The sequence below is a fragment of the Lycium barbarum genome, chromosome 2 (assembly GCF_019175385.1).
Source record: "Lycium barbarum isolate Lr01 chromosome 2, ASM1917538v2, whole genome shotgun sequence".
Classification (NCBI taxonomy): Eukaryota; Viridiplantae; Streptophyta; class Magnoliopsida; order Solanales; family Solanaceae; genus Lycium; species Lycium barbarum.
Genome location: NC_083338.1, coordinates 142,660,885 through 142,686,520, shown reverse-complemented (window position 1 = coordinate 142,686,520; position 25,636 = coordinate 142,660,885). Strand labels below are relative to the sequence as shown.

The following is a 25,636-nucleotide window of genomic DNA, read 5'->3' as shown; positions in this document are numbered from 1 at the left end:
ACTTTTTTAATTGCCACTAAAAATCCTAATTTTTCTGTAGCAGGCCTTTAGTGACGACTTTTTAGTCGCCACAAAAAGTTTTTTTTTGTTTAAAAGCACCGGAGCTTTTAGTGGCGATTTTTAAACCTTTTGTGGCGACTTTTAGTCGCCACAAAAGACTTGCTACAGATTTTGGCTAGCGGATGGAAATAGTTTATGGGCTAATTTTTGGGTTTGAGAATAGATGGGCCAGCGTGTGGGATTATTTATGGCTCATCGGCCATTTGTGTCCTTTCCCCTATAAGTTTGGTGTCATGCCAGGTCCGTCATCCCCTCCCCATATATTTATAAGGAATTTTTATTTGGTGTAGCTTCTTCTAGGAGGTAATTATTGATAATAACTATCTTTCAATTTATTTATATTTAGTAGCTATAGTGATTTTGTAAATTATCATTCGTAGGTACACCAAAATACATAAAGTTGGAGTGGCTGAAGTTGTTATTGGGCGAGGCTCTCACCCTGCCCGCCCAAGTTCAAACCTGGCCAACGACATTTCTTTTCTTACATATATTCCCTAGCTTCATTTTCTTGTATTTGAGTGTATTTCGACATATGTATTTGACTCATATTTGTATCTATATGTATTTGGCCTGAGTGTACTTCGTCATATGTATTTGGCCTCAGTGTCTTGTATCTGAATGTATTTGTCTTCATATACATTCAGATATAAATACATTCAGATACAAGACATATAAGCCAAATACATATGACATACATTCAAATAAAGTTCAAATACACGTGATATCAAATACATATGAGGTACAATATGAGCCAAATACATATGACGAAAATACACTCAAAATACAAGGAGAAGAAGCTAGAAAAAATATGTAAGAAAAGCAATGTTGTTGAATGGGTTCGAACCTGGGCGAGCAAGGGGAGAGTCTCGCCCAAATACACGTGAATACAAAAAATACGCGCGAAATACACAACTTTTGCTTAAAAGTAAGCTACAAATTGTAATTTGGAAAATGGTAGCTACTAATGGTAAGATCCTCATAGAAGGTAGTTATATCTGTAAGTTTTTCTATTTATAAATTGTTTTGGTATGTGGTATAAGGATAATAATTTCAAAATAAAAATTTAGAATTAACTTTAATTCATGTTTGATTTGAGGTATTAGCTAATCTCGGAAATATTTTATCCTGTTATTTGTACTAAAATGGTGGGATTAGTATCCCATATATAAGGTGGAACCAAATAATCTCATGGGATATCCAACCCATAGAATATCCTTACTTATCTCATCTCGCATACCAAACGACCCCTTTTGATGGTTAAAAGAATTATCTATTCAACTATTATATATGATGACTTTGAGTTATCAAAAACATATAGTCTGACTTAAATTCATGTCTTTCTAAGCATTATTAATTTAGCTTAAGTTAATATAAAGTTAAAGAGGTGCACCAATATACTTACTGAATTCTTGGGAGCTATTGTATCCTTCTATCTATCAAAATTGAATTATGGAACTTTTTTCTTGAGCTGCGAACTCACAAATTTATTAAAAAGTCAAATTTACAAACTTAAAACGGATTTTCAAGTAGATGAGATTGGTAGAACACAACTTGAACTCATCACTTTCACTCGATAGGGTGGTAGACACGGGATAAACTAGCTATTACAAGCAAAGCATTCTCCCAGACTTTTTTATTATCAAGGACAATACATAAACCCTTCAAAGTAGTTATTTATTTTCAATTAGACATTTAAATTTTGTTGGGACCTTATTACCCAAGCTCATTTAACCTCAACAATCCAATTCCTCTTATCCTCAATAGTGCCTCTTTGAATCCCTACTAGCCTCGTGTTCAATTGCTGGCTTACTATTTCTGAACTTATCTTATACTCAATCCTGCACATATATACATTTCAAAAATTAATTTTTAACCTTTGAATGAAGCGGAAGTTATATAATTTATAAATTAATGAAATAGCTTACCGTTTATCCTTGTAAGTAACACTTCCTACAGGAGCAACACCAAGTGCAGTTCCTGTACAGAACACTTCTTCAGCTGTAATCAATTCCTCAACTTCAATCGAACGTTCTTCAACCTAGAGGAAATTGAATAAATCACTTTAAATCTTTATAATTATTATCCTCTTTTCTCGGATCAAGTTGATTTTATTAATCAATATTAAATTTCCAATAATTAACCTGGTAGCCAAGGTCATGTGCAATGTCAATGACACTTTTCTTCGTAATTCCTTCAAGAATCGTCCCACTAGCTTTTGGAGTTAAAATAACTTTTCCCTGCGAAGGTTGTTGAAAATCATTAGGGACAAATAAAAGCTTTTCATATCCTATAAAAATCAAAATTAGACTAACAATCAACATAAAAATAGTCAAATTATGATGAATTTTGTGGACACTGAATTTGTCGGTATGTCTTCATCAAAGCTCGTTTTTAATATAAATACATAGTACTAAATTTATGAAGTTAATCCTTACTAGTTTGAGATTAAGAGACATAATTGATTGACTAGAAAAATAAATAGTTTTACATATTAGAGCATGTAAAATTATTACCTTGATTAGAAAAATATTAGAGGAGGAGGCCTCCTCAATATATTTGTTATTTACTGAATCAAGGTACAATACATCAGTGAATCCTTTCCTTTTTGCATTCCTCATGGCTTTCATCACCTACAATAGACCAAAAAAAAAAATGCTTTTAAGTATGCTCATGAATATACCTAAGTTTTCACAATTGCTATATTTGTGAAGAAAAACACAATTGGTAAGTTTTTATTAAAAAACTGAATCACTATTAATTACCGGGGCATAGTTAGTAATGCTTTTGACTCCACCAGCTCCACCATAGACAGCACGATGAACTTCTTCCTCAACATATAAAGAGAGTGCCTCAGTTGCACCCTATATTCAAATTGTCACAAATTTAATTTTTGATACCTATAGGAACTAATATAATGAACCTGGCTCACTGATGTTTCTGTTGCTCAGAAATAAAAGTAGAGTTTTAGAAAATAAAAAGCAAACGATTTTTTACTTGGAGAGAAAGAAATGACTCAAAAGTGTAAAAATCATGACCAATGTCCCAGTGGGATTGAGCCACTCAGTTCAATAAAATTAAAGTACTAGGACTTGGAAATCTACAGAAATGCCTAGCTCGTGTCCTATTTATGCTAATAATCATACAAGCTCAATTAGCTATATACACAAAATATATTTTGGTCTCAACACTTATTCAGTCTTCATACAAGTTCATTTTGTTAATAATCAAAATACTCTAGAATCAACAAAAAGTTTCTAAAAGCACTTGCTGGTATAATTTTTTGTTTTGGGAAAAAGAACTGATTTTAAAAAGTAGTATCAACAAAAAAGAAAAGAAAATTCGATTGACTGAGTGAACCTTCAAGTAGTTTCCAACAGGGCAAGCATAAGCAAGGAATGTGTATTCAGGTGCTGGAGCCACTCCAAGTACTGCTCCACTTCCCATAAGCAAAGGCCTAATATAAAGTGTCCCTTTGCCAGCCGGAGGAATCTGCTCTTGTTAATTTATTCACAAAGAAAGTAACATTATTTTTTATGATGAAACATTTTGATAATATAAAATTCATATGATCTAATTAATTAGAATAAGAATGATTACCCAACGTTTATTAGCCAAAGCCGTTTGCTTAACGGCATCCACAAATTGATCTACAGAAGGACAAGGCATACACATTCTTTCAGCACCAATTTGCATTCGGATTGCTCCATCTTGTGGACGAAATACGAAAATGCCTCCATCTTCTCTTCTATAGGCTTTTGAGCCTTCAATTAAACCCTGTTTGCATTTGTAATTACAATACAAAAATTATATGAATGTTTTTTTATATTAACGCGAAAGGTTACAAAAACCTCTAGCATGTGAAAAATAACTCAAATCAATTTGCTAGGCTGCGGAAAAAATCCTACATTGGTAGTTAAAAAAAAAAAAAAAAACTTTATTCTAAGTATAATGATACTATTAAGGGAAATGTACATAACTATCCACAAAAACCAAACTCATTACCCTTGCTTACCCATTTACTTTTCTATCCTTCAAACTAATTACTCTTGTCTACCCATTGTAATTTTTGCGGGTAATTACCTCAAGTAGATTGGGATATCCAAGAAACCGAGTTGAATTCCTAGGTTTCTTCCCTTCTATGCTTTTCTGTAGTTCTGTACATTTAAATTATGTAACCTTATCCTCAAAAATCGAGTCAATTCTTCAAATGTTCATTGAACTTGTAGAAAAGTCTCACTAAAATAACTTTTGAATTTTTTTGGATAATAAGGTCATCAAACTAATAACTATGCTCATCTTTTCAAAAAAGGATAACAACCATTTTTTGAACATGAGACCCCTTAACCCATTTTAAATTATAAAATTCATTTGAATATTTCTATTTTCTTTTCAAAATGTGAAAAATATTTCAGAATATTGCAAAATTGTGTTTAAGCAGACAATAAAAGGATACAATATAATTATAGTAGAAATGAGCACAATGCTTAACTATATTTTTTAATTGATTGTAAATAATTTTTCTTCATATATAAAATTTCAGTTATCAAAAAAATAGTTACTATTTTTATTTTCTTGGAGATGAACTTGTAATATTTTGATTTTTTTTAAGTTTAGTTTATAAATAAGTGGATTACAATTAATATAAATATTTTATATTTTTAAAAAGCGTATATACAACTAATTGTAAAATTGATTTTATTTTACAAAGTAGTTATCCAGCACGCTTCTTTTCCTTAAGGAAATTTATCTAAATATTCTACCAATAAAGTAAATTACATGCATCATGCATTTATGTAACGTCTCAAGTGTTCAGAGGCGGAGCCAGGATTTGAAGTTTGTGGGTTCGGGATTCTAATTCGTTTAAGGTACTGGGTTCTAAAGTCACAATTTATACATATTCAACGAATTTTTCAAGACAAATACAGGGTTTGAACCAAAGTTACTGGGTTCGGCCGAACCCGCAAACTGTATGGTGGCTCCGCCCCTACAAGTGTTTCAATTATGTCAATGTGCTTCCATTCAGTAAATTGTTTAACTTCCGGCTTTGAGCAACAGAAAATATCAAAATAATTCAAAAGAAGTTGATATAACAAAGAAAACCTTGTAGTATACTTAAAGTTTGAATGATTATATTGTTTTATTCTTATCGCTTGAAATGTTACGTTAGATATTCCTATTTTATTATTAAAACATGAAAAATATTAATTTGAACAAGAATTTTGGAGTATTGAAAAATTGTGGCTAGATAATGGATTTTATAATTTAAAATGGGTTAAGGGATCTTAAGTTCAAAAATGGGTTGTTTTACTTTTTTGGAAAGATGAGCATAGTTTGATGACCATATTGTCCGAAAAAATTCAAAAGTTACTTTAGTAGGATTTTTCTACAAGTTCAATGACCATTTGAGGAATTGACTCCTCAAAAATCCTAGTTCTAAGATAAAACTTTGCTGACCTTTTCAGGCTCTCTTTTAAATAGTTAAAATTTCAAAATATAGTGTTTTAATTCCAGACTGATGTTGAGATGTCAACAACTAAACTCCTAAATAACCAACTCAAACCAGTATAACAAATAACTCACATAAGGCCACAAATTAAAGAATAATTAAATACCTGACACTTTTTTTCTCTGTTTTTATTTTTCTTTCTTTTCTATTAAATTAAAAAAAATAACTGATATAATAAATTTCTAGTGTAACTGATATAATACACTTTTTGTCTTTCTTTGACTCTAAATCAGCTATCACCATAACCTATACATTATACCTTGTTTTCTCTTCTTTTTAAGATACTCCTTAGTCTTCTATGATACAACATGGTATAGATCACATACTGACATGGTATAATAAAAGATAGGTTCATTCCTTCAAGATAGGTATTTTGAAATTTTATTTTTTATATCATTTTTAGCAAATTTTATTTGTAAATTTTTTTGACAAAAAGTTTTTTTTCTTTTAACTTATATTTAGCTTTATTAGCTCTTATAAAACAAAGTTTTTTTTTTATAATCAAAACCACTAAGAAACAAAAAGTAGAGTCATATTTTAGATATATATCTTTTTCATTTGCAAAAGAGTTTCTTTTTCAAAAATATGTTTTCTAGTAATTTAGGTGTTAATAAATAAGCTACTGACTTTTGTATTTTTGAATCATTTCTTATTGTATTATTTCTTATTGTATTCTAATTATTTAATTTATTTATATTTTTATTAGTCTAAAAATAGTTAGCTAATATTTTATATTTATTTTTAAAAAGAAAGGAGAGAAGACAAAAAGAAGAAGATAAAGAAAACAAAAAAGGAAAAGAAAACAAAACTAGAAAAACGGAGCCAAGTAAAGAGAAAAGGAAATTAAGAGGAAAAAAGGAGAAAAGAAAACAAAGCAAAACAAAAAAGGAGGTGGAAAAGGGACAAAAGCCAACAGACTCAATTCAATTCAAGGGAATCCGGCCTCACAATTCATGAGTGTAATTGGGTAAGTTTTTTACATTTTTTTGCGCGGATTGGCCTTTGGGTGGTCTTTAAATTTTGCCCTCATATTTATGGTCTTTAAATTATGCCCCTCATATTGCTGATCTTTAATTTTTGTCATTCGCATTGCAACTTTGGGCGTTCACGCAGAAATCATGAGGTTCTAAGTTCGAACCCCCGCTCAAGCATAAATTAAAAAAAAAAATTGCAAGGCAAGGTTTGGGTCGCGTGTATGCCGGACCCGGCATACTCTTGTTAAGGAATTACCAAATTTATGCCGGACCCGGCATACTCATGCCTTATGGGCAGACTTGGCATAAGTATGCCGGGTCCGGCATAACTTTGGTAATTCCTTCACAAGTTTATGCCGGTGGGAGCATACTTTTAATGGGTCCGGCATAACTTTGGTAATTCTTTCACGAGTTTATGCCGGTGGGAGCATACTTTTAATGGGCAAACTTTTATGCGGACCCGGCATAAACTTGGGAAGGAATTATCAAAGTTATGTCAGACCCGGCATACTTATGCCAAGTCTGCCCCATAAGGCATAAGTATGTCGGGTCCGGCATAACTTTGGTAATTCCTTCACAAGTGTATACCGGTGGGGGCATAGCGAAATTTAAACTCTGTCTTGCGAATTTTTTAAAAAATTTTGACTGTGTGTGGGTTCGAACCTGGAACCCATGAATTTTAGCCGAATGGCAAAATTTAAAGATTTCAACTATGAGGGACAAAATTTAAAGACCACCCCAAAAGAAGGGCAATTTTGCGAATTGCCCATTTTTTTATTCAGATGGATAGCAATTGTAATTAAACCCCATCTGGGCAAAAATGGGTAATTAAATCGCCCAAATGGTATTTTGTGTAGTTTTCATTATTTTTAATGATATGAAGTCTTTTGAAAAAAATCATACGACCTTGATCCAAAATGGACAATATCACACTATGGTAAAAACATCGTTAAGTTATTTTAGTCCAATACAATTGACTATACCGTACTCAAGATGCATATGGAATAAATTAATTAAGACAAATGTAACTTGGGGGAGATCTTATTCTAATAGGAAGAAAGATAAAAAAAATAACCTTATGCGTATTATATGATATAAAATATTTTAATGTTACCTTTTGTTATATGTATTTAATATTACACATATCCTTAGCGTCTTCCAAATCATCTTGTATTTGCGGTTGACAGGTGGTCCTAGTAGTATTCTAACCTAAAGTATTGTGAAAGATAATTCTAAATCATAGCAAAAGAGGAGGTTAATATGGACTTTTTTGAAGTATTTTGACACGTGGAATACACTTTGTCCATGTTATAATTAGTTAAAGTACAAGATAAATATAAGATGATTTGCTAAAGGCAAGGAATGAATGACCAGAAGTATAAATATAGAGAATAATTAAAATTAAGATATTTCGTATAGCAGAGGACCAAATTTGGATATTTCCCTTTATTTTATACTGCATTTGCATTGTGTCTAAATTATATATTTAAGAGAACCTATTATTTATGGTTGGCTTTCAAGTTTCTTAGGAGCCGTTAGGACATGATTTCATCTCAATCTCATGAGATGAAATCATGTTTGGACATGCAATTTGAATTTCTTAAGTTGCAATTTTTTTTATAAACATAAAAACCCCACAAGTTGTGAAAACCATCAAAATTTTCCCAATTCTTATACAATCTTACCAAATGAATAAATCATAGTTCATAATAAAATTAATACGCTACTAAAAGGCCTTTCTAAAAAATACAACATCAATTGATCAAACTTTAGTTCAATAAAAAGAAAAATTTGACATGAATAATAATGTAACTACTCTTTAATATAATCTTCCCACATGGTACGAACAATATATCTACCAACTTATGGTTGGTAAACATAATTGGTAAATATATCTATCAACTTAGGGGTCATTTTTTTACAAAATATAAACGTATGGGTCAAATTTTACATTTATATTTTTTGAAATTATGATTTCAAATCCCAAATCATGCCTTTTTTGATGATTTGTGATTTCATCTCATGAGATGAAATCAGAGATGAAATCGCATGTCCAAACGCTGAGATGAAATCAAATGTCCAAATGCCTATTTAAGGGCAATAACCAAATAATGAATATAGAAAAACCGTATATCTGTTGGAAGCTAGAGCCCCACCATGTTGGATAGTTTTATCTTATTCACCTAACTAATTATCCTCTTGTTAATTTACAATAGCTATAGTTTTCTGCAGTGTTTATTTCTGAAGCATATTCACGTGAATTTACCCTAATCTTTGGGTGAATGCAAAACCTAGATAAACACTCAACATATGAACAATAATTTCAGGCAACAGAAAAATAATTGATTTATTAATTAATTGCTTTTTATTAACAATTTTTTTAGAAACAATTGTTGTTTGCTAAGCGCCAAAGCCGATAGACCTTTATTAACTTCATTCTACAACTTGTAGGGTCTGTTTGGAAAGCCACCTGGTAATTGGAATTGGTGTAATTACTAGGGCAGTAATTACGTAGCCTAGTAATTTCACAATATTATAATTACAACGACTTGTTTGTTTGTCATAATGTAATTACAGTGTAATTGCGAATTGCCCTTCTTTTGGAGTGGTCTTTAAATTTTGCCCCTCATATTTGAAATTTTTAAATATTGCCCTTCGGCTAAAACCCATGGGTTCTAGATTCGAACCCCCACTCAGTCAAAAATTTAAAAAAAAATCGCAAGGCAGAGTTTAAATTTCGCTATGCCCCCACCGACATACTTATGCCTTATGGGCAGACTTGGCATAAGTATGCCGGGTCCAGCATAACTTTGGTAATTCTTTCACAAGTTTATGCAGGGTCTGGCATACTTATGGGCAAACTTTAGTTATGCCTTAAGGAAAAGTTCTGCCTTATGGGGCATACTTTTAGTTATGTCTTATGAGGCATACTTTTAGTTGTGCCTTAACTAAAAGTCTGCCCCATAAGGTATAACTAGGAAAAGACTTTTAGTTAAGGCTTAACTAAAAGTTTGCCCATAAGTATGCCAGACCCAGCATAAACTTATTAAGGAATTACCAAAATTATGCCGGACCCGGCATTCTTATGCCAAATCTGCCCATAAGGCATGAGTATGTCGGGTCCGGCATAACTTTGGTAATTCCTTAACAAGTGTATGCCGGGTCCGGCATACACGCGACCCAAACCTTGCCTTGCAATTTTTTTTTAATTTATGCTTGAGCGGGGGTTCAAACCCAGAATCTCATGATTTCTGCGTGAACGCTCAGGGTTGCAACGCGAAGGGCACAAATTAAAGACCAGCAATATGAGGGGCATAATTTAAAGATCACAAATATGAGGGGCAAAATTTAAAGACCACCCCAAAAGAAGGGCAATTAAAAAAGAAAAGAAATTAAAATAAAACAAAAAAGAAAGAAACTAAAAAGTAACTCTGGAAATACAAGGTGTAATTACACTCAATTCTCAGCCCTCCTCCACCCCACCCCACCCCCCACCTCTTGAGAATTGGAGAGTATAATCACACCCTATCAATTACACTCAATTCTCATCTAACTGTGTAATTACTTGATCAAACAAACAGACCAAACTGTGTAATTACACCCAATTTCAATTACCTGGGTGGCTTTCCAAATAGGGCCGTACTGATCGTGATTGCGTACTTATTTGAAACTGAGACATACAATTATAGTCGTCTTTTAATTTGATAGTATATATGCTGTTTCAAATTCTTCTTTAGAAATGATAAATTGAAGATTAAGCGTAATCTTCAATTGATGTGTCTAAATAAGGTTAATCAGTAATAGTTTTTGGAGTTTTATCTGTACCTTAATGAAACTGCTTGAAAACATATGAAGATTAGAAGTAATAATAATTGAAATGGAAATCAAGGTACCTGTCCATAGTTCAAAATTCCAGCGGAGGGGCTCAATTCGATGTTTCCAAAGGGAATTAATTGTCCTTGTTCAAAATTTCCATCTAAAGAGCTTTTTGCTATGAACATATAATCTGTTTGGGTCACCTTGAATCCCAAATTATCCCAATCAATCTCCCCAGACTCATATCCCCTGATATCATAAATATGACAGCATAAATCAACAAAAAATTGACTGTCAAGCAGCCAAAATTTAAAGCTGAAATCGAGTTGAAAAACGTCACTGCGACAATATATATCACATGTATATATTGTGTATGTCACTCAGAAACACGGGCGGAAGCACAGTGATAGTTACGGGTTCAGTAGAATTCAACAAACAGGGGCGGAGCCATAGTGATTATTACGGGTTCATTAAAATTCAGTAACTTTGGCTTAAACTCTATATTCATTAAAATTTGAGTCAATATGAAAAAATCATTTATTCAGGATCCAATAAACAAAAAATAATTAAATCTAGAACTCATAAATTAAAAATCTTGACCCGCTTCTGTAAAATAATATATATGAATATGTACAGTACACATTGAATATACAAGGAAGATATACGCGAAAATATACTCTTTTGTTTCAGAATGCAACTCACCCATTAATAGAAGCTGGTTGTATTGAAGTTGCAGGTGGTGGAGAGAGAGAAGATTGAGAAGAAGAGACAATATTGGGAGAAGCCATTAGTTGTAGAGTAGAAGGCAAAAAGAGAAGAACATAAAAGATAGAAGAAGTATGATGTTGCGGAAGGAAATTAATTTGCTCATGCACATTATATAAGCTGCTTCTGATATACCCCCTCCATTCCATCATAAGTGATTTTTTGGGCTTTTCATTTTATTTCAAAATAAGTAGTGTTTTAAGATTTCAAAAAGAAATTGATCTTCCTCTTCCAAAATGACTCTTATTTATATAATCAAGGATCATTAAGTTTTTCTTTTTGTAGGCATTTAATTAGGGGTAAGTTAGTAAAATACTCCTAATTTTTTGGGAGTGAGCACTTTCTTAAGAGTTATGCCTAAGCCTAAAAAGTCACTTATTATGGAATGGAGGGAGTACTATACAGAATTAATTAATACAAGCATGTTCAAACCTTTTTGTTTTTAATTTGTTTATAGGTAGTTACCTAGTACTCCCTCCGTTCACTTTTACTTGTTCACTTTTGACTTTTCATGCTGTTTAAGAAATAATAAATAAAGTGTGTATTTTACCATGATGCTCATATTAATTGGTATATAATGGTATTGGTTTTGGAAAATGATTTAGAATGGGTAATTGATGTTAAGGGTAAAACAGGAAAAAAAAAATTGTCTTATCTTGATATGTGAAAAATGACAAGTAAAAATGAAAATCTATTTTAGGAATAGTCGACAAGTAAAAGTGGACGGAGGGAGTACTTGTTAACCACCTCTATCTATATAAGCAAGGGCTTATGTAGCATTCAAGGTGGGGGTTCAATTAAACTCCTAACTTTCAACGCGAAGCATAAATTTATGTGTAAAATTTATTAAAATTGCAATAAATAGTAGACACGAACCTATAACAGATTCAATCAAGAATCCAGCAAGGTTGAACGCATAAAATTTAAATCTTGGATCCGCCTCTATATGTAAGTACTGTTCTAGTTTTGTCGTTGCTCTTACAAGTGAGATCTTGCAATTAATACGATAATTCACAATGAAGCTCATACATATTTACCTCAACTATTATATGACATGAACAAGTTAATGGGATTAATTTGGTTTAAGCACCGAGTGTGGGTATATTCTTTTCTAGTTATATATATAGTTCCTACTAAAATAACATATGTACCCTAGGGCCTAGCTTCTATATATTTAATAAAAAAGGTGTAAGCTATTTTGTCTTTGATTAAACCAATAGTTTTGTGTTTGATTCTTTTCCTGTCTTTTCTTTTTAAAACTAGACTGCCTATGCGCACGGGCCAACACTTTAGATTATAGTGCATCTATGTGTATGTAATTGTCTTTAAATAGTGATTATATATATATATATATATCATGTTCAAAACACGATTAATATAACATTGTAGTTTGTGCTCCGTATCTAAAATTTTATTATATTAATGTTTGCTACGAATATAAAATCGGGAAATTTATTAATATTTTTTAAAAGAGAAGACTTGTTTAAAAGGAAACTATTTTCCTCTTTGAGATAAAACAATAGCAATATTTAAACATCAGTTGATACTTTCAATTTTAATTCGATTAATTTAAAGGTGTAAAATACTTATTATTTTTTTATCAAATTTTGATTTGGATAATTCTAATTCAAATTATTAAATTAATTTTACATGTTTAAAACGAAACAAAGTAGAAATTGATTTTCTATTTAAACGAAGAAATAATATTTTTTAATTTTTGGTAATTTTCTCGGTTTAGCTCATTTTACTTGTCATGTTATCTTTTGCATGGTTTTTTTTAAAAAAACGTCGATTAGAATTATAATTTGACTAATTTACCTTATTCATTATTTGATCTCCATTTGATATATTTTTTTTACGACATTAATCTCTTTTCACATTTATTAGAATAAGAATAAAAATAAAAAAGTAATTAAATTCTATCTTATTTTAAAATATAAATATTTTAAGTATATTTATTTTAGCGAACATAACAAATAAATGACATGGCGGAATAGCAAATACAACACTTTAATATCTAAATTAGATCTCAGGCTAATATAAAAAATAAAAAAAAACTGTATGGTTTGACTACTTAACTTTTTGAAGAGAAGCAATTTCATTTGCTCCCACTAATGGATTGATACGCATGTGATAATGAATCCATCATTATTGACTTAATGAGATACTTTGAAAATTACATGAATATTGTTTGATTTTTTAATATGGAGTGCACTTTTTTTTTTTTTGACATTATTAATTTGCACTATTTTTATGCATATATATGTACTATGTTCAAAACACAATTAATATAACATTGTAGTTCGTACTCCGCATCTAAAAATTTAGTATATTAGTGTTTACTACGAATATAAAGTTTGCACTTTTTTTTGACATTATTTTTTTTTTAATATGGGGTTCATTTTTTTTTATATTACTTGATTTTGTTAATATGGGGTCCACTTTTTTTTACAGTGAGTTTGGAGATGGTGGGTTCCATTTTTTATTTTTTTTAATATTGTTTGATGTTATTTAGTATGAGGTCCACCCTTTATGGGGGGGAGGGGGGGCACTTTTTTTTTTGACATTATTAATTTGTACTATTTTTATGCATATAATATATATACATATACTATGTTTAAAACACGATTAATATAACATTGTAGTTTGTGCTCCGTATCTAAAACTTTATTATATTAGTGTTTGCTACGAATACAAAATCAGCACTTTTTTTTTAACATTATATTTTTTTTAATACGGGGTTCACTTGTTTTTTTGTTGATATTGCTTGATTTTGATAATATAGGGTCCACTTTTTTTTTCCATGAGTTTGGAGATGGTGAGTTCCACTTTTTTTTCTTCCTTTTTTTTTATATTGCTCGGTATTATTTAGTATGGGGCCCTCACTTTTTTTTAGGGGACAACGAAGCATGGGTTATATAGTTTTTTTTTTTTTTATATTGTTTGGTGTTGTTTAGTATGGGGCATATATATATATATATATACTATGTTCAGAACACGATTAATATAACATTGTAGTTTGTACTCCGTATCTAAAACTTTAGTATATTAGTGTTTACTACGAATACAAAGTCTGCACTTTTTTTTGACATTATTTTTTTTTTAATATGAGGTTCACTTTTTTTTTTTATATTGCTTGATTTTGTTAATATGGGGTCCACTTTTTTTACAGTGAGTTTGGAGATGGTGGGTTCCATTTTTTTTTTTTTTTATATTGCTTGATGTTGTTTAGTATGAGGTCCACCCTTTATGTGGTGCACTTTTTTTTTTGGAACATTATTAGTTTGTACTATTTTTATACATATAATATATATACATATACTATGTTCAAAACACGATTAATATAACATTGTAGTTTGTGCTCCATATCTAAAATTTTATTATATTAGTGTTTGCTACGAATACAAAGCGAGAACTTTTTTTTTTTAACATTATATTTTTTTTAATATGGGGTTCACCTTTTTTTCCCATGAGTTTGGAGATGGTGAGTTCCACTTTTTTTTCTTCCTTTTTTTTATTGCTCGGTGTTATTTAGTATGGGGCCCACCCTTTTTTTTAAGGGACAACGGATGACGAAGCATGGGTCTAAACCCATGCTTTATATAGTTTCTTCTTTTTTTTTGTTTTTATTTTTTATATTGCTTGGTGTTGAAAGTATGGGCCCACCCTTTTGGACATTATTAGTTTGCACTATTTTTATGCATATATATATATATATATATACTATGTTCAAAACACCATTGATATAACATTGTAATTTGTACTCCGTATCTAAAACTTTATTATATTAATATTTGCTACGAATACAAAGTCTGCACTTTTTTTTTTGACATTGTTTATTTTTTTAATATGGGATTCACTTTTTTTTTTTTTATATATATATTGCTTGATTTTGTCAATATGGGATATTATGTTCAAAACACGATTAATATAATATTGTAGTTTGTGCTCCGTATTTAAAACTTTATTATATTAGTGTTTGCTACGAATACACACGTGGCAATGAATCTATCATTATGGATTTAATGAGATACTTTGGAAATTACAGGAATATTGTTTGATTTTTTAATACGGGGTGCACTTTTTTTTTTACATTATTAATTTGCACTATTTTTTTAATATTAGTTGTTGTTTAATATATATGGGGCCCACATTTTTTTTTAAATTGGAACGGATATATATATATATATATATATATATATATATATATATTAGAATTATGGGGCGCATAATTTTTTTTTTAATATTAATTTTTATTGACGGACGACGAGAAAGTGAGTAACAACTCACTCTTCTTAATAAAAAAATACGGATGACGAGAAAGTGCGTAACAATTCACTCTTCTTAAATCTTAATAAATAAAGTAAAGTAATTCCACTATAAAATTATATTCTGGGAGAAGAACAGACTTCGCCCTTTAATATCTTTAGTCAACTTGATTCTTCTACTTACTGTTAAAAAAATCAAAAGGCATATAGGTAGTTTAGAATATGTACTCTATTTATTGAGATTGATTAGTGAAAAATTATCTTTTGGTCATTTTTTATGTTAGTCACCTCATGACTAGTTAAAATAATGAGTCTTCTTTTTAGTTATATATATAACTATTTTGTTTATGACTAGTTAAAATAATAAGTCATTTTTATGTTAGTCTCCTCATGACTAGTTAAAATAATAAGTCTTCTTTTCTTTTATTTTTAGTTATATTTATAAGTAGTTTATTTCCTTAATGCGGGCCACTAATTGGTTATTTTGCTCTTCAGTATATATCAACAATGCAAATCACCTCATGAAATTAAAAAAAGTTATTGTAATTGATGAGCTTACAAAAATGATTGTCTTGATGCTTACAGAACGTGCAAATTCTAGGACCTTAACTAGAGTCGTTATGTTAGTGCTATAATATTTTAAGGGGAAAAGGACAAATTTTGCTTCTTAACTATCGAAAATAGGATAAATAATACTCAACCGTGTAATTTGTTCCCCCAAAAGCCCCTCGTCATTACTCAAGAAATTCACTTATACCCCTCAAAACTAACAGAATTTCACGTGTAATTTAAAAAGGTTAAAGGGCCAATTTTCCCTGAAGCTATGGAAAAGGGTAACAGTTTAATCCAAACTTGATCCATTAGTTAAAAATGGCGAATTTTACCTTTTGCCCCTTTTTATTCAAAAATCACTATTTTTTCACTGAAATTTTTTCAGTGGTTATTTCCCACTGAATGTCGGTGAAAAAAACCTAAATAGTAGAGTTTTCACAAAGAAATATTATGAAATTTCCCAGCATTTTAATGGGAACCTGTTTCTCTCCATACATTTTCCCAATAAATGTAGTGGGAAAATCATGTTTTATAACAAAAAGTTTCCACTGAATGTCTGTGAGAAAAAAATTCTTTTTCAAGTAGTGATTATACATGGAGATCCATTAATTTTATAGGGTATAATTGTGCTACTTGAATAACTGCGAGAACTTTTTGGTTGACAAATCAAGCAAAAGGTGTAATTATCTTATTTCTAATGGTTAAGAAGTAAAATTGATCCTTTCCCCTATTCTAAGAGTCTCAAATGCTATTGATGTGATTTTGATAGTACTATAAATTCTAATTAGACAGTCATCCATGTTAAACTTCAAATACCATGATTCCAGCACATCGATCTTGATTATCGAGTTAACTTTCAATCACGATGAGAATCCGAATAACATTAATTCTGAGAATTCACTTTCAATCACGATGAGAATCCGAATAACTTGTCCATTGTCCATTACAAACCTTAAATTTTGGGGTCCTTTTATAGTTTAACCTCTCAAAACTTTTAATTGGTGTTATTGACCTCTTTACGTATCTTAATTTTACGACAACCTTTCACTTCCTATTCTTATTTGAAGTGAAATTAATACACCAAAGTTGTAATATGACAAAGAAACTGTGTTCTTTGCCTCGCCCCCTCTTAAGGGCATTAATTTCAGAGTCCGGCGCCAAAATGACACCTTTTTGAACCTTGAAGACAAAAATGGTATGTCTTCTTTTTTTTATACCAAAAGGGACATTTCGTTGGTTATCCAACAAAATGTTAACCCCATTTAACATTTTCCGTCAAATGATGTTAAAAAAAAAAAATGCATTTCGTTACATACCTGGCGAAATGCAATTTTATTTTTTATTTTTTTGTACATTTGACACCAAAATGTTAGCTGGTGTCAAATGTTAAAAAAAAAAAAAATTGCATTTCGCCAGGTATGTAACGAAATGCAATTTTTTTTTTTAACATTTGACACCAAAATGTAAGCTGGTGTCAAATGTACAAACAAAAAAAAAAATTGCATTTCGTTACATACCTGGCGAAATACAATTTTTTTTTTGTATTTCCCTAGGTTACTTGCGAAATGTGATTAATTTTTTTCCTTTTTTTTTTTTTAAAATCCACTTTTTCGTGTTTTTTTTTTAAGTTTCCTAAAATAAAATTATGAAAATATAAATTTTATAGGACACAAAAAAATCAATTTTCCTGATTTGTTGTTTCAGATATTTTAATTAATTAAAAAAAATCCAATTTTTCATTTCTTTTCAAAAAGCAGGTTTAAAAAATGAGATTCATTTTTTCTGATTCTAAAAAAACCATTTTCCAGATTTAAAAAAAAAATTGCCAATAATAAAATTCTGTAATTTACATATTTTTTTTAAAAAAAATTGTGTGGAAACTTTAGGTTTAAGTGTTTTATTTTTTAAGGTTTTGATTCAAGCGTGTTATTTTTTTAATCAAAACATAACTTTATTTTGAATATAAATCTAATTCATTTAGATAAAAACATAGTTAAAAAATATAGGAGAAAGAGTAGTTGTAAATTGGTGAAAGACTAGTTGTAAATTGGTGAAACTTTAAACAGTCATAACTTTGCGCTCGGATATCCGATTTATGCAATTTTTTTTGATTTTGCATATTTTTCCGAGATCTAGCAGCGCAAACCGGGCCGATTTTCTAGAAAACCTCTTTTTTCCCTTCCAATTTTAATTTTTCCCCAAATTGGCAGGAAATTTTCAGTTTTCTCTATTTATAATATGATGATACGCAATAGACTTCAACATAAAAATTTCGGAGTAATGTAGCTGTGAATGTCAATTTCATTTATGTGGTTTCAATTTTTGAAAATAAAGTTGACTAATTTTCTCGACATATAAAATTCTAAAATAACCTTACAAATATAACACTTAAACCTAAAGTTTCCAAAACTACTGCAGTAAAATACTGCTTTATACAAAAAATAATCTATAACGTGTGTTTTTTTTTAAGTTTCCTAAAATAAAATTATGAAAATATAATTTTTTACTGTAATTTTATTCTCCTAGCGAAATACAAAAAAAAAAAAAAAAAAATTGCATTTCGTTACATACATGGCGAAGTGCAATTTTTTTTTTATTGCATTTCGCCATGTATATAACGAAATACAATGCAATTTTATTTTATTTTTAGTTAGAAAACCTAGCGAAATACAAAAAAAAAAAAATTGCATTTCGCCATGTATATAACGAAATGCAATGCAATTTTTTTTTTTTAGTTAGAAAACCTAGCTAAATACAAAAATAAAAATAAAAAAAAATTGCATTGCATTTCGTTACATACATGGTGAAATGCAATTTTTTTTTATTGCATTTCGCCATGTATATAACGAAATGCAATGCAATTTTTTTTTTAGTTAGAAAACCTAGCGAAATACAAAAAAAAAAAAAAAAATTGCATTTCGCCATGTATGTAACGAAATGCAATGCAATTTTTTTTTTTGTATTTCGCTAGGAGAATAAAATTGCAGTAAAAATTTATATTTTCATAATTTTATTTTAGGAAACTTTAAAAAAAACACACGTTACATATTATTTTTTGTATAAATCAGTATTTTACTGCAGTAGTTTTGGAAACTTTAGGTTTAAGTGTTATATTTTTGTAAGGTTATTTTAGAACTTTATATGTCGAGAAAATTAGTTAGCTTTATTTTCAAAAATTGAAACCACATAAGTGAAATTGACATTCAGAGCTACATTACTCCGAAATTTTTATGTTGAAGTCTATTGCGCATCATCATATTATAAGTAAAGAAAACTGAAAATTTTCCGCCAATTTGGGGGAAAATTAAAATTGGAAGGGAAAAAAGAGGTTTTCTAGAAAATCGGCCCGGTTTGCGCTGCTAGATCTCGGAAAAATATGCAAAATCAAAAAAAACAATTGCATAAATCGGATATCCGAGCGCAAAGTTATGACTGTTTAAAGTTTCACCAATTTACAACTACTCTTTCACCAATTTACAACTACTCTTTCTCCTATATTTTTTAACTATGTTTTTATCTAATTAAATTAGATTTATATTCAAAATAAAGTTATGTCTTGATTAAAAAAATAACACGCTTGAATCAAAATATTAAAAAATAAAACACTTAAATCTAAAGTTTCCACACAATTTTTTTTTTAAAATATGTAAATTACGGAATTTTATTATTGGCAATTTTTTTTAAAATATGGAAAATGGTTTTTTTAGAATCAGAAAAAATGAATCTCATTTTTCAAACCTGCTTTTTGAAAAGAAATGAAAAATTGAATTTTTTTAATTAATTAAAATATCTTAAACAACAAATCAGGAAAATTGATTTTTTTGTGTCCTAAAAAAATTATATTTTCATAATTTTATTTTAGGAAACTTTAAAAAAAAAACACGAAAAAGTGGATTTAAAAAAAAAAAGGAAAAAAATTAATTACATTTCGCAAGTAACCTAGCAAAATACAAAAAAAAAAAAAAAAAATTGTATTTCGCCAGGTATGTAACGAAATGCAATTTTTTTTTTTTGGTACATTTGACACCAGCTAACATTTTGGTGTCAAATGTTAAAAAAAAAAAAAATTGCATTTCGTTACATACCTGGCGAAATGCATTTTTTTTTCTTTAACATTTGACACCAGCTAACATTTTGGTGTCAAATGTACAAAAAAACAAAAAAATGCATTTCGCCAGGTATGTAACGAAATGCATTTTTTTTTTTTTTTAACATCATTTGACGGAAAATGTTAAATGGGGTTAACATTTCGTTGGATAACCAACGAAATGCCCCTTTTGGTATAAAAAAAAGAAGACATACCATTTTTGTCTTCAAGGTCCAAAAAGGTGCCATTTTGGCGCCGGACTCATTAATTCCATTTTAAGAAAAATATAAAAATCAGCCGTAATATTGAAGTGTGTGAATAACTTTTCCGAATAAGTTTAGGAGCAATTTATGTATTTTCTTCGTATTATGTTGAAAGTTTACCCCGTGATTTCCTAACTATGCGCGTTTAATCCGGTTCTTCTTTTTATTTCCACTGTCAAATATTCTAGAGAAAGAACAAAGACAGCGTTGCTTTTATATATCTTTAGTCAACTTGATTCTCCTATTTAATATTTTGGAAAATGAAAGAGCATCTAAGTTATAATTGAATATATACTCTAATGAGATTGATTAGAGTAAACATTACTTCTTTTGTCTATTTTATACATGTTTGCACTTCAAGCTGGTTTATATAATAAGCTTTCTTTACCGAATCCAGCCACTCTTTGCTCAATTCTGTGTGTATGTTCACATTGCAAATTAGCTCACGAAATAAGAACAAAAAATTGGATGGATTAAGAAATAAACTGGCCTGATGCTCTTAAAAACGTTTAAATTTCATAACGTTATTTGAGTAGCTTAACTTTGATCTTATCAAAGTCATTAAAAAAAAAATAAGTATCAGATGCCATAATGTGAACTAATCCTCTCTGATTAGGTATACTTTCACCAAGGGCTGCGCATTTTTTCTTCCTAACCAATTAATAGCAGAAACATATTGGCTATCTTTTTAAAATAATAAAAAATAAGGAAGTTGAGAAAAGAGGTAATTCTGAAGGAATATTACAATTAATTGTTTTTTATTTTTTAGAGTTTTTATTTTTGTAGTAGGGGTGTATGGCCCGTGCTAACATAAACCAGATTTAAAAGGATATAAGGTCAGACTTTATTTTCAAAAGCTTCATACTAAATTGCAAAGTGAACAATTTATGCCACTTCTCAGTTTCTGAGTACATGCCATAAGTGGTGAAATGCAAACATATCAAAGATTGAAAAGACAAACTTATTACGTATAAACTGCTTGATGCAGTTTAGTTAGGAGTCACTTTCTACAAGATCCCTATGTACATTCTATTTACATATTAATAAAATGCGATACATTAACTCGAAGGTCAGCCGAGTGTAGCCTCATTCGATAAGAACATTGGGCCCTGTTACGTAAGGTAGGAAATTAGCGTTTCTATGCAAGATAGAGAAATTTGAGTAGGTGTAACATAGTATCATATGCGGAAAAACAGGTAAAAGGATCCACTACAGAGATAAAGAAGATTGAAGTTAAAGTTAAAGACAAAAATGAAGAGAAATTTTCAAAGGAGAGGAAAAAAGTGAAGAAAATTGGCAGTATCTCCGCAGATGACAGCTTAGAGGCTAAAAGAACTGTGTTCAATATGTAGTTCACAGAAAACTAATGAATAGAAGAACTAACCTATTATCACAACAGCTAAAAGCAGCAGCAGGAGTAGGTCTATATCCTTCCCAAAAACATCAGCATCGCATCTTGGAAGGCAACAACAAAATTAGTTTCATAGAAGAATTTGATTAAGGCAGATACATGGTGTTTAATTTTGTGAAATTTCCAGCAATACTCATTCCCTAATCCTAGCAGGCTCAGCACGCCTCTTCTCTGAAATCCAAAACAGCAGAGTCAAAAAATCACCAACACCCACAATTGTTTTTCAGGAAAAAAAAAATCATAACACAGCACAAAAAAAAAAAAAAAAAAAAAAAACAAAACAAAACAAAACGAACCAAGATCATGCTTTTGCTTTATCGATACAATATTGTACTTGTGAACCAACGTTTCTTCTATCTCAACTAAAGCAACGCGTGAACCCCACGCGCGGCCCAATGGAGCCTCCCGGCGGCCCCCAAGTGGCGCGTCCAGTGGGGGAACAGATCCCTACCATGGGGACGACAATACCTCGTGAAGATTCTACACAAAAACCAACCTATGCGACCACAATATCAACACCTAAACCACCACCACCAGCGAACAAGTTCGGATGCCCATCGGTGAAAACCAGAAGAACCCAACACAACGGGGTAGCTGCTGTCATCTTCAAATCCAAAGACTACTACAGAGTCATGGCTAATGAGTGTAAATTCACTTTGATTGGAAAATTTCTAAAGAGGCGACCACAGATCGATGTAGTTCGGTCCATTTTTTTTGGAAAAAATTACTTTGAAGGAAACAGTTGTAATTGGGGCATACGACCACAACTCGGTGTTCATAGACTTCACCAACGAGGAAGATTGTCAAAGAACGTACTTCAAGAGATCAATTGAAATCAATGGAGCACAGATGTGGCTCCAAATGTGGCATCCAGATTTCAAGCCGGAAGAAGACTCACCAATGGCTCCAATTTGGGTACTCCTTCCTAAACTTCCTTTTCATTGCCACGCATGGAATTATGTGAGACAAATACTAGCGCCGATAGGAACCCCTCTGATTATGAATGCTGCTACAAGCAGTAGAACTCGACCTAGCATGGCTAAAGTCCGGGTTGAAGTAGATTTAACGAAACCACAAATTGACAAAATATGGGTGGGTTTGGAGGATGAATCACACGCTCTCAAAGGTTTTTACCAAAAAATTGAGTATGAAAGTGTTCCAAAATTCTGCACACATTGCAGGAAAATAGGACACTCGCTAGTGCAATGTAGGTTTGCCAAAAAGAAAAAAGATGAGAATAAGGATGAAGAGAATCGGGAAATAGTAGATCAGGCTGAGACAAGCAAAAATGGAGACAATAAGGGAAAAGGCAATTTTGAAGTAGAGATAGACAATAGACAGATAGAAGAAATTGCAGTGGAAACCCAAGCAGCTAAGACCAAAGGGGAAAAACACAGGGAAAAGAGAAAGCAAAGAAGAAGAAGGAATGCTCTAAAAGTAGTAAGAAATAAAGGCAAAGGGAATCATAAAAATGAGGATAAGAATCAGAGGGAGAAAAAGGAAAAAGTGGAGAAAGACCAAGACAAAAGAAATAGCAATGAGCAGGACAGTAACCAAATTATTAGTAAGGAACAACAACTTACTGATGAAGTAGAGGTTCAGAAGAAGCATACTAATGTAGAAAAGATTGGAAAGTTCAAGGGAACAGGAACACCAGAGGAACAGCAAGACAATACAAAGGAAAATCAGACTCCTAAAACTGTGGTAGTTATCACCACCAGTGAAAAGGAGGAAAACAGTACACATGAAATAACTGTTCCTATCAATCCTCCACTCAAAATTCAGAATGCATTTCAGAGCATAGCTGATGATACTAGACAACCTGTAGAGGAGGAAGAACAAGAGCAAAGCAGTGAGAACACTCTATCTGAAAATATGGTCCCAGGAACTAACCAGAAGAAGAAGATACATGAGAAACATGGTGGCACTGATGCAAACGAGGAACCTCCTGAGAAATCAGAAACTGGCTCTAGTGATGACAAGAAAGAAGATGCTGATAACTGTGAGTTCAATAAAGACAGGAAAAGTGAACAAGAAAATGTTGATAGCCTATCAGATGAAGAAGTGGCTGATAGCCTGATCAATGCCTTTGCACCAGAACCGAATATGGAGTGTGAGGTGCAAAATCAGATCAAGGAGGCTGTGGATAAAGGGAATCTATCCCCCAGAGGAACTGAGTTTCCTGGAAAAAAGAAACAAAAACAAAAACCAAGTACTTCAACCCCTGCAATGGTCACCAGAGGCAAGGGAAGAGGATCAAAAAAACACTTTTGAGCAGTTCCTATGATTAATACGATCATATGGAATATAAGAGGGATAGGCTCCAGAGGAGCTTTTGATAGACTCAAAAAAATCACTCAGATACACAAGGCAACTTTTGTGGCCCTTCAAGAACCTTTTGTACACAATGCTGTCATCAACAAGGACAAGATTCATAAATACAAAAGAAAACTCGGTTTTGCTAATGCTGTTACAAACAAAAATGGCAAGATATGGTGCTTATGGGAAGATGATTTCAGATGTAAGGTGATCAGTGATCGCAATCAACAGCTTACTCTGGAAATTCAGCATAGCAGTAACACTGAAGGATTTTTTGTAAAAATAGTATATGCTAAAACTTCTTCTAGGAAGAGAAAAAAAACTGTGGGAGGACTTGAGCACCCTAAATAGTCACATAAACAAACCATGGGCTATAATGGGAGATTTCAATAACATCATGGAAGCTGAGGAGAAGCAAGGGGGAAGACAACATAGACTTAGCAGAAGTTTGGAGTTTGTAGGTTATATGGAAGATTGCAACATGATGGATGCTGGGTATTCTGGGGATAAATTCACTTGGACTAATGCTAGAAGATTGAGAGGGAGGATCCTGATGAGGCTGGACAGAGTCATGTATAATGATCAATGGTCACAGCAATTCCCTAGTGTAAATATCAGACATCTACCAAGAACAGGATCAGATCACAGGGTTCTTCTTATGAAATGTGGCAGTAAAGAGCCTCCAAGGACTAAGTACTTTAAATTTTTAAACTTTTGGACTGACCAAGATGATTTCATGGATATTGTGAAAAAATCATGGCATTCTGATATTAGGGGTAATTCCATGTGGATTATGCAACAAAAATTAAAAAGACTGAGCAGCTGCCTAAGCAATTGGTCAAAAAACAGCATTGGTAATGTGTTTGAGAAAGTGAAGGAGCTAGAAGAACAAGTGGAAAAAGCTGAAGCATTGTATACTACTCACAACACTGATATAAACAGAAGTCTGCTTCACTCTAAGTATGCCGAGCAAATTTATTGGGTTAATAAGGAGACTTCTATGCTGAGACAAAAAGCCAGAATCAAATGGCAAGATGAGGGAGACAGCAACACTAGATACTTCCACAGTATCATTAGACAAAAAAGGAAAAAAACACAGCTATACAGGATCAAAAATGAACAGGATCAATGGATCCAAGGGGATGATAAAATTGCAGATGCTGCCATTAGACACTTTAGCAGATTGTTCTCTCAACCTGTGCAGCAATCTGAAATTAGAATAGTGGATAACATTGAGAGAAGTGTAACCAATGAAGATAATGAGAGGCTTACTAATATACCTAGTATGGAGGAAACTCATCATGCTATTATTTCCCTAGACCCTGATAGTGCCCCTGGGCCTGATGGGTATAGCGGAAAGTTCTACCAAGTCACTTGGGAGATTATCAAGGAAGATGTACACAATATGGTCACAGATTTCTTCAGAGGGGCCAAACTCACAAAGTTTTATACTCACACTTGTTTAATATTGCTCCCAAAGGTGGAATCTCCAAACAATTTCTCTCAGATGAGACCAATCAGTTTGAGCAACTTTTCAAACAAGATCCTATCCAAGATTATCTCCAACAGACTTACTAACATCTTGCCTAAAATGATCTCTCAGAATCAAACGGGT

The 25,636-nt window shown here is 31.4% G+C and overlaps 1 protein-coding gene across 1 annotated transcript; it reads right to left on the bottom strand.

Annotated features, from left to right (window-relative positions):
• Window positions 1-1,591: 1,591 nt before the first annotated feature.
• On the bottom strand, window positions 1,592-11,216 carry LOC132627718 (branched-chain-amino-acid aminotransferase 2, chloroplastic-like). Its single transcript, XM_060343275.1, has 9 exons — window positions 11,059-11,216; window positions 10,434-10,605; window positions 3,658-3,834; window positions 3,418-3,549; window positions 2,823-2,921; window positions 2,574-2,690; window positions 2,202-2,297; window positions 1,986-2,098; window positions 1,592-1,898 (listed from the first exon to the last, which is right to left on the bottom strand). The coding sequence occupies exons 1-9, from the start codon at window positions 11,142-11,144 to the stop codon at window positions 1,784-1,786; spliced, it is 1,107 nt and encodes a 368-aa protein (XP_060199258.1). The 5' UTR covers window positions 11,145-11,216; the 3' UTR covers window positions 1,592-1,783.
• Between the last annotated feature and the right edge of the window lie 14,420 nt (window positions 11,217-25,636).